This window comes from Carassius carassius, chromosome 22 (assembly GCF_963082965.1).
Source record: "Carassius carassius chromosome 22, fCarCar2.1, whole genome shotgun sequence".
Taxonomy (NCBI): Eukaryota; Metazoa; Chordata; class Actinopteri; order Cypriniformes; family Cyprinidae; genus Carassius; species Carassius carassius.
In genome coordinates, this window is record NC_081776.1 from 3,070,325 (window position 1) to 3,084,065 (window position 13,741).

Sequence of the window (13,741 nt, forward strand, 5' to 3'; positions counted from 1 at the left end):
GGTTTGTCATTTAGATAATAGTCTTGACATTTTTTTTAACACTGCAAATATAAAATGGGATGAGAGCTCAAATTAATGACTTTTTTTTAATATATATATTTTAGTGTCAAAATCTGATTTCAGGTGACCAATAACAGCAGACTTAACCAAAGCTGCAAAACTACAAAACAACTTAACTACAATTCCTTTCAATGCGTGTCTGCACCACACATATTCCTGTGTGTGTGTGGACCTCTATTTGGTTTATAGAGAGGAAATACTAATCTAGGACTAACGGGACTAGACCCTTCTGTGTCTATGCAGATATATACGGAACTGAAAAGGTTGAAACCTGATCTAAATGGCCAAATGCAGGGTAATAGGACAGTGGTCACTTCCCATGGCCGTGTTTCGGATCTTGCTGTCACACAGACCTGGGAGTAAGGCAGACGACAGCAAAAAGTAGTCCAAACGCCAGCCGACGTTTTTGGCTCGTGAATTCATCATGTAGGTCCAGAAGGTGTAGGCATTGGCTTGTTCTGGATACAGCTCCCGAAAACTGTCGGTAAAACCGGCCTTGAGAAGTTCGGTGAAGCCCTCACGTTCCTCAGGGGTGAAGCCTGCGTTCTTGCGGTTACCCTTGGGGTTTTTGAGATCGATCTCTTGGTGGGCCACATTCAGATCTCCACACAGCACCAGGGGCTTGCGCTTGTCCAAGTCGCTCAGGTAGGCACGGAAATCAACGTCCCAGGTCTTCCGGTAGTCGAGACGCACCAGACCACGGCTGGCGTTGGGCACATACGCCGTGACCAGGAAGAAAGACGGAAACTCAGCAGTGATAACTCGGCCCTCTTTATCATGTTCCTCTTTACCTATATTGAAGCAGAAAGAGATTATAAACTTTTAAACTGGATTTTGGATAGAGTAGAAACAATGAGATGACATTTAAAACCAAATAGATTTTCATTTTATATTTTTATGAATATAAAAAGAATAGCAACCGTTGAACAGAAGAAATCAATATTATATAATAATAATAGACTATAGACTAATAAGACTAAGACTATAATAATAACAACAAAAAATATTATTTAAATAAGGATTAAATAAATTTACAAATATTACTAATGCAATAATACTTTTGTACTGTAAAATTAAAAATTAAAAAATAATTGATAAACATTATAAAAAATGTTCAATACAGCCATATTACAATAATAACAACGTTATTATTAGCAGTAGTAGTATTTAAATTTTAAGAATTCAATCAAAAAAGGAATACACTAATATCGCAAAAAGTTCTACTACTTACTGTTATTATTACATTGCTACTAGTGCTGTTATTATTAATATTTAAATTATAAGAATGAAATCAAAGAAGTACATGACTTGCAATACTACTATTGCACTGTAAAATAATATTCAAAGGTCTCAATCATTAAACCATAGTGCATTTATTTTATGGAGACCTGTTGTCAGAAGATTTATGAACAATTCTCATTACAAATTTGGAAAGATGGTTGTGTGCACTGTGTCTTCAAATGCACGCTATAAGCAAAACAATCTCACAGCCATGGAGAACATGCAATTCACATGGGTCACACAAAATTTAAATCTGTATAAACACACTTACCGATACCGTAGGTGACATTGATCGGTTCAGTCTTGCAGAGCATGGCCACCCCGCTGTAACCTTCCTTATCCTCTGATCCAGCCCAGTACTTGTGTGGATACTCAGGCATGTCAGTGATCTCAGATGGCAGGGATTTCTCAGCACACTTTGTTTCCTGCAGACAAAGCACATCTGGATCCTCCTTACGCACCCACTGCAAACAGACAACGACAAAAGAGTGGAAAAGGGTTGGTACCTCTGACACAGAGAATGGACAAACTGTTCAAGAAGGACCTTGCAGTACATGTAAAACACAATCGTTGTCTTATATGTTGCATTCTCACATCAAGGCCATTCTTTTTGACCCAAGCGCGCAGACCGTCCACATTCCAGGAGGTGATCTTCATGTTAGCCGCACGGCCATCCTTACTGGTCATCTGATCAGGAGGATCCTCATACAGAATCGGAGCCTCTGGCTCCTTCCCCTTCTTCTCTTTCTTTGCAGGTTCTGTGACAGAAAGCTCAATGTTATCTGATGCACTCTTTGAGGATGCAAACTTTTTTTATTTATTAAAACACTGTACCTGCTCCATTGCCAGTCTCCCCATCCACAGCTTCCTCATTCTTCTTGGCTCTTTTAGGCATGCTTACAGTTGTTTTAAGACCTCACACACGTACGCAACTAAAAGCACACACACGAACACCTACAAGAGAGGACATGCGCAATGAATGAGTAAATGATTATTGCTTCAGGCGCTGCAAACATTCATAACAAAGGCCGTTTAACTCATTTAGCTCTCACACAAGTAATTAAACCACTTACATAAAATTTGTGAACTTTATAAACCAAAATGCATGTATTTGCAGTATGCTGGAATAATATATTAATATATATTAAGCAAGTCTCTAAGCTGTCCAAAAGTGCGGCCTGAATGAATGAGACAATAGAACAAATGGCTCGCGCGCTCTGCGTTTATAATATACAAATTTATATTGAGCGCGTTGAAAACTCATTAGATATAAATTAACATTTTATTATATACAAACAACTCTTTCTTACCTAACACGTTAGCTGAGTTTACGGTGAAGCCTCAATCTGTGCAGAACAAGCTTTCTCTGCACTAACGGAAGCTTTCTGCAGCGAATGTCCATGAGGTGCACATTTCCCCATTAAGAGCTGTCCGAGTTATTGCCTGACTAAACGTGGTGTTTAAAAACGTTTTTAATTTATTTATCATTTGTATATCAAATTATAATTAAACAGTAGCTTTGAAATATATTTGGATAACGTTAATAATTTGTTAACACTACTATTCCGATCGATTTCGTCCAGGCATTTAGTAAAAGCCATATTAGTTGTTGTTGTGGTCCTACAACCAGCAAGTGTTCGGTAAGAGTGGAGAAGCAGTGACAATAAGATACAAAACAAGACAAAAATATTAGTAATTATTAAATATTAGTATACTACGAATTTTATAATAAACTTAAAAAAAATGGCAACCCGACAATTTAACAATTTAATCTATAAATGTTATTAACGATCAGGCGGGTCATGTTTTATCCAGCAGCATGCGTCGCAGATCTCTGATAGCAAAACATAATTTAATTATTTTCATTTAATTGTAAAATTTAATTTGACATTTGTACATTTAATTTGTAAATTTTACATTTAACTTTCAACACACACTCAAACGCACACATATATAGCCGTATCTTGCGTATTGTCATCAAATGGTCCGTGTTTCATTCTCACAGCAGAAAGCATGACTGTTGTGATTGGATTTGAGGGCAGTGCTAATAAGATTGGCGTGGGTATCATCAGAGATGGGGAAGTTCTGTCAAACCCCAGACGCACTTACATCACCCCACCTGGCCAAGGTGAGCTCATCTGATCTATCATTACTTCTACTGGACAGAGTCATCTTCACATATAACAATTCACCATGCTTTCACATTACCATTTTATATAATCACCTCTCATGATCTTCTCAGGGTTCCTACCTGGAGAGACGGCCAAACACCATCGTGGTGTGATTCTCACTGTGCTCCAGGAGGCACTAGATGAAGCAGGGCTGAAAGCGGCTGATATTGACTGTGTGGCGTACACTAAAGGTGAATATTTATGACTTGACTTTAATCCACTGTGCATTTTTCCACACTGCTCCATTCATCAGATATGTCCTGTTGTACAGGGCCTGGAATGGGGGCTCCTCTGGTAACAGTGGCAATTGTGGCCAGGACAGTCGCTCAGTTGTGGGGGAAGCCATTGTTGGGGGTAAACCACTGTATTGGACACATAGAGATGGGCCGTTTGATCACCAACGCCCAAAACCCCACTGTGCTGTATGTGAGCGGAGGAAATACTCAGGTAGGTATTGAAGAGTTTAAAAATTAGTCTACTATGATATCCATATCCTTGAAATAATTATATTGGCATTCTCACATTTCGTTTAACATAAACGAACATAAATTCTCTATATTGCTTCTACAGGTTATTGCATATTCCGAACGACGTTACAGAATATTTGGCGAGACTATTGATATTGCTGTGGGAAACTGCCTGGACCGGTTTGCAAGGGTCATCAAGGTCATTATTTGGTTAATTGCCATTATTTGTTTAATTGTTTCTGTACAACATTTTTTTAATGTGGAGGATTTGTCTAAAAGTTTTTCTGTAATTTTAAGATTACATTGTTTACCTGTATTCACAGATCTCAAATGATCCCAGTCCTGGATTCAACATTGAACAGATGGCAAAGAAGTGAGTTCCCATGCACTTAAATATTTAAATATCTAATTTGAGCACTTGTTTGATGTCTGTTAATATATATTAAATATATATTTACCGGTATGCGCTTAGCAGATGCTTTTATCCAAAGCGACTCACAATGCATTCAGGCTAACAGTTTTTAGCTAACATGTGTGTGTGTATATATATTTATATATATATATATGTATATATATGTATGTTCATATATGCATTCATATATATCCATATATATTCATTCTTCAGAGGCACCAAGTATATAGAGCTGCCGTATACAGTGAAGGGTATGGATGTGTCATTTTCTGGGATTTTGTCCTATATAGAGGTGAGATGAATGTCTGGGAGATGCATAAGTCTTTAAATTCTGTTTATACCTCTTTAAATTGTAATAATTTCATTCACACGCAGGACGCTGCTCACAAACTGCTGAGTGCAAGTCAATGTTCACCTGAGGATTTGTGTTTCTCTCTACAAGTACGTACCTGTAACCTGTGCCTCACTATGCTTGCAATAAGAAACATTTATTTGTGATTGTGAAAAGTGACTAAAAATACTACGGGATTGACAGGAGACTGTGTTTGCGATGCTGGTGGAGATCACAGAAAGAGCCATGGCTCACTGCGGCTCTCAGGAGGTTCTGATCGTCGGAGGAGTTGGCTGTAAGGGTTTTTATGTGCATTTGTTTACATTCATCTTATATCAAAAACTGGGTCTTTGTATTGTAGTTTTCTGTGAGCATCTAAATGTGTTCTTTTGTAGGTAACCTGCGTCTACAGGAGATGATGGGGGTCATGTGTAAGGAGAGAGGTGCACGACTTTTTGCCACAGATGAGAGGTGAGAGAGATGGCATCACTGCTGAAAGAACTCATGACAGTCGATTTCAATGGTTGTTAATCTCTTTATGTGATATTGTAGCTTTTGTATAGACAATGGAGCAATGATTGCACAGGCTGGATGGGAAATGTTCCGCTCGGGTCACGTCACAGAGCTTTCAGACTCCTGGATTACACAAAGGTAAACCAACATCACAAAATAGCCATCAAAAACATCAGCATTACACAGCAAGAAGCTACAAACATATTCAGTTAAAGGAATAGTTCACCCAAAATTCAACTTCTGCTGAAAATGTACTCAACCTCAAGATTTGTTTCTTCGTGAAGAATTTTACCATTACATGACTTGCTCAGTAAAACATAATCAGCAGTGAATGGGTGTCGTCAGAGTGAAAGATATCTGTGCACTAGAGGCATAAAAACAGTTTTTCCCCAAAGCCATCTCCATCTTAAACAGTTAACAGAAATTATTACCTGTTTTGTGTAAATAATTTCTTGCAATTGAAATTATGTAAATACATATGCATGTTTTTATTTATACAACTGTACACAAATCTTCTGTTTCATATTTTACTACATTAATATTATTGATTTAATTGTTCTTTGAGTTCTCATGTCATGTATGTATGAGCTTCTAAAAAAACACAACAATTCCTTGTGTTTACACACACTTGGCCATTAAAGCTAATTCTGAATCTGATTCAAACAGCTGATAAAAACATTACAATCAATAAGTTATCCACACACACTCCTGTCCATTAGTTAACATCCAGTGAGAAAGTCAATCCCCTGTTGTCCTCTTACATCAAAATCCTCCTAAATATGATTTCAGACTGTTTTGGACTGCTTTCATTTTTAGATGAACTATTCCTTTAATAAAACACTTTGCTTTGTGCACATTCTTTTCACAGATAGCAATGCTATTTTTATCATTAGCCTGTTGATTTTCTATTGCATGCTGAGATTAAACATAGACCCGAGATAGGAACTGTTTTTCGTGTTTAGCTGTGACATGATCATTCATTAATGGTCTGGTGTTTTTTAGGTACAGAACAGATGAAGTGGAGGTCACATGGCGGGACTGATGTTTGGATCTGGTTATTTAGGATTTTCAGTGGCACTAAATGTCAAGGAGTACAACTTATAACGTACAATCCCATTATACAACCTCATGAAATATTCAGTTTAACATCAGAGACAGAAGTAGTTTAATTTCCCAGTTAAAGGCAGAATTGTCTAATATTTTTGTAAAAACACTGAATAAAAAAATACCTATTAACCTAAAGCCTCAAATCATTTGACTACTTATGATGTGGTGAAGTGCTGAATAAAAGCAGTATTAAAGGGATCATATGATGCGATTTAAACTTTTCCTTTCTCTTTGGAGTGTTACAAGCTCTTGGTGTGTAATGAAGATCTGTAAAGTTGCAAAGACTAAAGTCTCAAATACAAAGAAATTAAGACTTTGCCATGTCCCCCTAAAACGGCTCCTTCAAACAAGCCCCAACATATCTACGATACAATGTGGAAATATTTGCGTAATGCCGCCCAAATGTTCATGCAAAGAAAGAAGCCTTGGTTTCAGTAACCGTAGTAACACAATGCACAGGGTCAGTTGGCCAATCAGAGCAGACTGCGTTTTATGGAAGATGGGGCTTTGTAGAAAACTGCGCTTGAGAAGACCTACAATAATGTACAGTATTTGAAAAATTTGTTTTTTACAATTAGATCATGTCAAAATATTCTGTTACACCAAATACACCAAATAATGATCTTTAAAAAAAAAAGCATCATATGACCCCTTTAAACTCACAATCACATTATACATCACTAAAGGAACAGTTCATAAAGAAATTTGCTGAGTTGTAGAAATGTAGCATTACATCACTTGCTCATAAATGGATCCTCTGCAGTGAATGGGTGCCGTCAGAATAAGAGACCAAACATTTGATAAAAATAAAAAAAATTATGTTAATTGATGGACTGTTTTTATCAGCTGTCTGGACTCTCATAACTAAACACCCGGTGACTCTACAAATAAATGATAGATCGATTACTGAAATATCCACATTTTTATTTCCTATAGATTTATACAAAAAAAGACCATGAAATATTTTAACAAGTTTATTCATTTTTATTATGCAACACTGATTAAATCTCTGAACATCTTCCAGTGTAAATATTTGTGTTAAAAAAAAAAAAAAGAGGTCATACACAGTAACAAATTCCTATTAGGATTTATGACCGCCATTGAATCTGGGTGAAATATATATATTAAAAACAGCATTAAGACCAATAGACATTTGAAGGTGCTGCCATAATGTGCCAATGTCACCTCTGTAAACTTCATGAGAACAATTTATGTGGCAAGAAAGGGATTTTCACAGGAGGGAAGACTGATGAAGACATTCTGGATCTGGTTCTAAAAACGAGCTCAGTCTTTAGAGAAAGGGATGACATGTTCAACTAAAGGTCAAAAAGTGCTCGATTTAACCACTCACACACAAGTAGGAACAAGGGAGGAATAAAAGATTTTTTAACTGTAAAACTGCAGTTCACTTAAATAAAATTGCAGTTTTTGTTTCTTTAAAAGACAATTATCCACCATTAAAATGACAGAGGTATGCAGAGGGACTCTGCGCCTGAGGCAGATTCTGTTGTAAGGCAACCGAGAAGTCCAAGACATCTATCTTCATAGGGAAACAAGTCCAAAGTGTCTCGGTAGAAATGTTGAGGGGATGAGAACCTGAGTGTGGGGTGTGTGTGTGTGTGTCTTGATTGTGTGTGTATGCGTGTTTGTGTGCTAGGCGGGTGACTCCAGGGCGTTCTTGTACCATACAATCTTTGCAGGGTCTGAAAAACAAAGCAAGTCTGTTAAAACGGTCTAAAAAAAGTGATTCTGCTCGTTTTATGTATATTAGGGCTACATGATATTGCAAGAAAACCAACATTTTGTTTAGTTGACGATATGAAAAAATACAGGAAAGTTCACCAGATGACTTGAACATTTTGAAAGAATTAATCATTACAGAATAAGTGAGGTAATTTTGTTGCGAGATGTAAAAAAAAAAAAGTTTTTGTGTCCGTCAAAGATCCTTTTAGACCTGATTTTTTTTCACACTTGATTATTCTTTATAACAACTAAATCAAACCTCTTTCAATAAAGCTTGCAAAAATTCTCTTCACTTGATCTTTTATAAGGAATACTCCCACTGTTTTTGACAAATTCAATAAAATATAGCTCTAAAATAAAAATAGTGATTATTTTTAAATATTAAACTATTGTAATATCGCAATGTTAAAATAAATTTTTTTATAAAAATAAAATATAAAAAATTATTATGAAATAGTAAACAAAATAAAATGCACTAATTTTAGATCCTTAATTTAAAAAAAATGTAGTATTTAAAGGGTTACTCCACCCCAAATTTTTAATTGTCATTAATCACTTACCCCATGTTGTGGTGCGTATGCTCCTTAGTGTCCTCCGCACCAAGTTTTATTTTAAATCAATGCTAAATACACGTAGAAACAGCGCATCCTTGTGATACGGATGACACAGAAGAGCATACACAGCACAGTGAAATGTAGTGACACAGAGGAGACCATTGACAAGAATTATTGAATAATCGTTATTTTTGTTTTCCTCGCTTACAATAAGTCCCCGTCGCTTCATATAACCCAGATTGCACGTCTGATGGCAGATGGAGTATTCTGACAACAACTTTTCATAACTTTTTATGGTTCTTGACACTGTTATTTACTTAGCAGTCTATGGGACAGTCTCAAGCTGTCAGGTTTTCATCCAAAATATCTTAAAGGGTCATGAAAGCCCAGACTACTTATTCTAAGATTAAAGCAGAGGTGTTTGTGTTGTACATCATAGAAGACAATGTTAGCATCCGCTAATTTTAACTGTTGGGAGAAAATTGGTTAATTGTAAGATTTTTTGCTCTATTTTCATCTTCCGGATTTAAAATCTACATTGTGTTGACGTCACGATTTGTGACGTGGCAATGGACTATAGTACATTGATGAGCGTCGGTGTCTATTCAATTATTCATGAGATTGCATGTTCTTATCTTATGAGAAGACGCTTCGCTTAATTATTCACAACAACATGTGTTGATTTGCTATGAAAGATGCATCAGTGAAATTACATCGCACACATTAACAGAGAAACATTCATGGATCGCAGAAGAGTGTTTTTTCTTTGTAATAAGAGTTCGGCACAAACGCGATTCATTCACTTGGTGAGTGTAACCGTTTTTATACCTCTGTGACACAACCTGTCAAAAGGCTTATATAAACGCCACAGAATAATATATAGGTCTCATTTGTGAGTTGCTTTGTATAAAATCGTCTGCTAAATGACTGAATGTTAATGTAATATGTTTTCGATGCAGGATGCAAATGGCTGTGCATTTATTTGTGTTTCTAACTCGATGGTAGCGAAATGAAACTGAACGCAAAAGCTGTGTGTGCTGTCTGTCTTCCCTCTTCCCCGGTCCGCTGCACACCACGCCCATTTTTTTAGCATTTTTTAAAACTGTGGTGAGAACTAACCAGTGCAGAAATGGGGGGTTTCATGACCCTTTAAATTGTGCTATGAAGACGAATGGGGCATTTACGGGTTTGGAACGACATGGGGGTAAGTGATTAATGACAATTTTAATTTTAGGGTGGAGTATGCCTTTAATAAAAACAAGTATTTAACAAAAAATGTAAAATTACAACACCAATTATTTAAGTATTTATTCCTTCATTTTCAAAAGTTAAACCATCAAGCTTTTATTTTAACGGGTTGCCAGTAAATAGATCTATATTCTGCCAGTTTTCAGAATGAAACGCAGCACTGTGTTCCTTTGCATGCGGCCAGCTCGTAGTCTGGAGTTTTGTGTGTCTCATATCGGCTCAAATCACAGTAAATGAACAGGAGCCCGAGATGCTGAAGCACTGCATCATAGGCAGTGACACTCTGGAGCTGGCAGTGCATATATTTAATTCAAATGCAGTCTCCGTGATTTGACAATTGCCATATCGAGATATCGATTTCATTTTGAAATATCATGCAGTCCTAAAGGAGAGTAATAAAAACACCAACCTTGTTTTTGTCTCCAATATATTGCTTTCCATTCTGCGGATCAAAAACAATTACAGTGAGATAAGAAAGACAAACCTTTTTTGCCTTTTGCAACCTTAACTACATCGCCTTACCTTGTGTGTGATACTCCAATGCTTCCTCCAGGTGGCGACAGCTGAGCAGCAGCTCTTCTGAACTCTCGGAGCCTCTCGTGACCTGACCAGGCAGAGACTCTGAAGAGACATGGGCGGGTTTTACAGTAACCTCTCCAGCAACCGGATGGAAAACGGGATTCTTCTCCTGGGGAGTATCTGCCTCCGGGCTGTCGCTGATGAAGCTGAGTCCCCACTGGTTCTGCAGCAAAACCCCGATACCAGGGGGCTCTTCAGTCGCCCCCACAGAACCTCCTCCTGCTTTCACTTTGGAGGCGTAGCTGACGGCCGGCTGCAGTTTGGCAGGGCTGTCTTTCACTGGGAAAGCAGGTGGAGGTCTGAGTAAAGACAGGCTGTTGTCTACCCATCGTTCCTTCTGACCGGTTCTGGTGTGTCTCTCATCTGAGCGTGGGCCCGCCCTCGGACCATCACGCCGAAAGCTTCTTGACTTATTGTGGAGTCGACGCTCTCTCGACGTGAAGGTCTGGGTGTGACCCACCCCATTCAGAGAACCTTCCAGGCTACTCGTGGAGCCTTGACGTTTATCCATCCCAGAGGGACAGCCCCCTCCTCCCCCACCACAGCTGCCAGAGCCGGGGGAGAGGCGACGGTTTCGGATCTGAGGTTCTGGTTTATGGGGTGACACTAAGACAGCCGGATCACACAAGGGGTCGGACTCGCACGCTGCATTGCTTGACTCCCAGGTACCTAAAAAAAAAAAAAAAAAAGAATCAGTGAATCAACAAGATTTACATTTCTGACGAGTGCTTGCAGTGTTCGGCCAATCACAATCCATTGGATCAGTTGGCCAATCAGAGCAGACTTTGCTTGTCAGAAGGAGGGACTTTGTAGAAAATAATGCATTTGAGAGATGCGGGGGATAGAGGACCTACAATAACGTACAGTATTTGAAAAATAATGTGTTTTTTGAACATTAAATCATGCCAACATGTTCTGTTACACCAAATACACAAAATAATGATCTTTACAAGCATCATATGACCTCTTTAAATGCAAGTCAAGTGTCTGCTTTACTGTTTCAAATAACCTTTGTGAAAATAAAATGTCAAGACCTTGGTGAAATAAATGTACCACCGCCATTCAGTGTAACAAATACATTTATGTAAATATGAAACGACATGCTTTATTCTGACCTGTAATTATTAATTCATAAAGTGATATTAATAAAGTAAAATATAAAAGACTTCTTGCTGACAAATGGGTAAACCTAGTGGTCTGAAAGATAGTTGCAAAGATTTGCAATGACATTTCATTCGTATTTTGAATAAAGGCTCTTTTTATGATCCTTGACTAGACAGCCACTATCTATCTATCTATATAGATAGATATAGAGATATTATATATATACTATATATACACATACACACACAGATAGATACAGTGGTGCTCGTAAGTTTGGGAAACCCTTGCAGAATCTGTGAAAATTTGAATAATTTTCAAAAAATAAGAAAGATCATACTAAATGCATGTTATTTTTTATTTAGTACTGCCCTGAGTAAGCTATTTTACATAAAATATGTTTGCATATAGTCCACAAGACAAAATACAGTCACTGCTGGAAAGGGTTCAAATATGCAAAATTGCTGGAAAAACTGAAGAATCTGCAGGACCGTAAAAATTTTATTTTCTGAGTTTAACCGTTCAGAATATATATCTATATAACCACGGGAATGCATTCAAATGCCCCAAGCAATGCAACGAGTCAATGAGGCATAGCAAGATGTAACTGGAAATTTCTAGTCGGCGCCTCATTCACATCGGCAGTCTCGAAGAGGCCTAACGGCAGAAACTAAGACGGTCTGTAAAAAAAAGTGCTAACGTTACTCACAAACAGAATTAATTAATAACGCATTACAGATCGCTGACGTCAGTGCCTTCTAATATTCACGCAGTTTACAACAGTCTGGAAACAGCACAAAGCCTAGATACTGGCACGCATCTTATGTAGTCTAAATGAACAAAAACGTCTTTGTAATTCTGAGCAGTTAATATATTGTTAAATAGGAGTAAAAATATCATTAACGACATTTCAAGGAGGTTTAAGCGTGTGGAGATTGTTAACGCTAGCAGTAGGCCGCTTGTGTTTGGATGTTTAGCGCCCATAACAACCGCCTTTACACCGTTCCGCATTACAAACACAACATAAAGAGCTACTGGTTGTGATTTCAGATCATTAAAACTATCAACGATAACTAAGAATGATGATTGTGACATCAGAAAGATCGAGAATCCAAAGTTTCATAAGTCTCATTCTGTCCCACTCGAGCACAAACAACTTCGCGTTACAAAACACTCTCACCATTAAACAACCAAAACGAGCAGAATGTATCTTTTGCCACCCCTCACCTGTTTTGATATGCATTTCGGTGTGATAAATCCGGTTTTTGACCACGGTTGAGACTTCAGTGTGTGTACGTGAGTGTGTCGCGCAGCGGCGTGTTGCTTAATGCGATCACACGGAAGTGACAGTCACCAAGGGGAATGGGGGGATGACAGTTTCCGGTGTGCTGCAGGCGCGAATAAGAGCGGGAAAGCCCATTTGAAATTATTTTATGAATGATAACCACACACTCTATGGTGATGACAAGAAAACTAATATTTATCCAGATTTTATTATAGCATACTGTTACATTATAAAAAAAAACAAAATCATAAATACGTACATTTAGTTGTACATTTATGTACAGTTAAACTCAATTACTACTTACAATGTAAAATACTATACTGTGTGTAGCTAGTCTATGAAATGGTTTAAAGTTATCTAAAAACAAAAATGATTAGGCTACTTACAATTCCAGAAAGGAACAGGTCTACAAAAAATCCCCATGAAATTAAAATATACCACATATTAGCTGTACAATCAAATGCAAATGAGAATCTCCCTTCTCTAATTGGCTATTAACAAATCATGTTTCACAAGACCTGTAACTACAGACAACTGACCATTAAAGTTAATTATATCTTTAAGGAAAATAGTAAAAAAAATTTGCATGTTGTCCCACCTTCAATGTCCATTATCTCCACTTTGTTGAAGTGTATCTTTCATAAACATACAAACAAGCAAAAAATGACATGTTTCTTCTTTCCAGATTGTGGTCACTTCTTCCTTTGCTGCCTTTCCTGACCTCTTCACAGGAATCTGTGCTGTCTCCGTTACTTCTGAGTTCAGTGGTTTTCCTTCAGTTTATTGATCTATTGTCTCATGGAGTACATGATCAGCTTTATCCGAGGTTATCTGTGTTTTTCTGTTTGTATTGTGTTTTATCACTCGCTTGAGGAGGATGATTGTTTGT

General features: G+C 37.5%; 3 protein-coding genes across 5 annotated transcripts; 1 reads left to right on the forward strand and 2 right to left on the reverse strand.

The window, feature by feature from the left end:
* Window positions 1–96: 96 nt before the first annotated feature.
* LOC132098701 (DNA-(apurinic or apyrimidinic site) endonuclease) lies at window positions 97–2,776 on the reverse strand. Its single transcript, XM_059504834.1, has 5 exons — window positions 2,652–2,776; window positions 2,176–2,295; window positions 1,936–2,099; window positions 1,613–1,805; window positions 97–851 (listed from the first exon to the last, which is right to left on the reverse strand). The coding sequence occupies exons 2-5, from the start codon at window positions 2,234–2,236 to the stop codon at window positions 337–339; spliced, it is 933 nt and encodes a 310-aa protein (XP_059360817.1). The 5' UTR covers window positions 2,237–2,295; window positions 2,652–2,776; the 3' UTR covers window positions 97–336.
* Window positions 2,777–2,839: 63 nt separating this feature from the next.
* Window positions 2,840–6,477, forward strand: osgep (O-sialoglycoprotein endopeptidase). 2 transcript variants are annotated; one of them, XM_059504832.1, is made up of 12 exons: window positions 2,840–2,981; window positions 3,347–3,469; window positions 3,584–3,703; window positions 3,784–3,959; window positions 4,083–4,178; window positions 4,303–4,352; window positions 4,605–4,683; window positions 4,767–4,832; window positions 4,927–5,017; window positions 5,118–5,193; window positions 5,275–5,373; window positions 6,238–6,477. In XM_059504832.1, exons 2-12 carry the CDS (start codon window positions 3,355–3,357, stop codon window positions 6,275–6,277), a joined length of 1,008 nt encoding a protein of 335 aa, XP_059360815.1. In that variant the 5' UTR covers window positions 2,840–2,981; window positions 3,347–3,354; the 3' UTR covers window positions 6,278–6,477. The 2 variants fall into 2 exon arrangements, with proteins under 2 accessions (XP_059360815.1, XP_059360816.1); XM_059504833.1 differs by having other exon boundaries at window positions 2,847–2,981; window positions 3,350–3,469.
* An 826-nt stretch (window positions 6,478–7,303) lies between these two features.
* On the reverse strand, window positions 7,304–13,599 carry LOC132098703 (uncharacterized). Of its 2 annotated transcripts, none has more exons than XM_059504837.1 (4): window positions 13,451–13,599; window positions 10,410–11,135; window positions 10,297–10,329; window positions 7,304–8,045 (listed from the first exon to the last, which is right to left on the reverse strand). In XM_059504837.1, the coding sequence occupies exons 1-4, from the start codon at window positions 13,461–13,463 to the stop codon at window positions 7,996–7,998; spliced, it is 822 nt and encodes a 273-aa protein (XP_059360820.1). In that variant the 5' UTR covers window positions 13,464–13,599; the 3' UTR covers window positions 7,304–7,995. The 2 variants fall into 2 exon arrangements, with proteins under 2 accessions (XP_059360820.1, XP_059360819.1); XM_059504836.1 differs by lacking the exon at window positions 13,451–13,599 and adding an exon at window positions 12,795–12,955.
* Window positions 13,600–13,741: the final 142 nt, after the last annotated feature.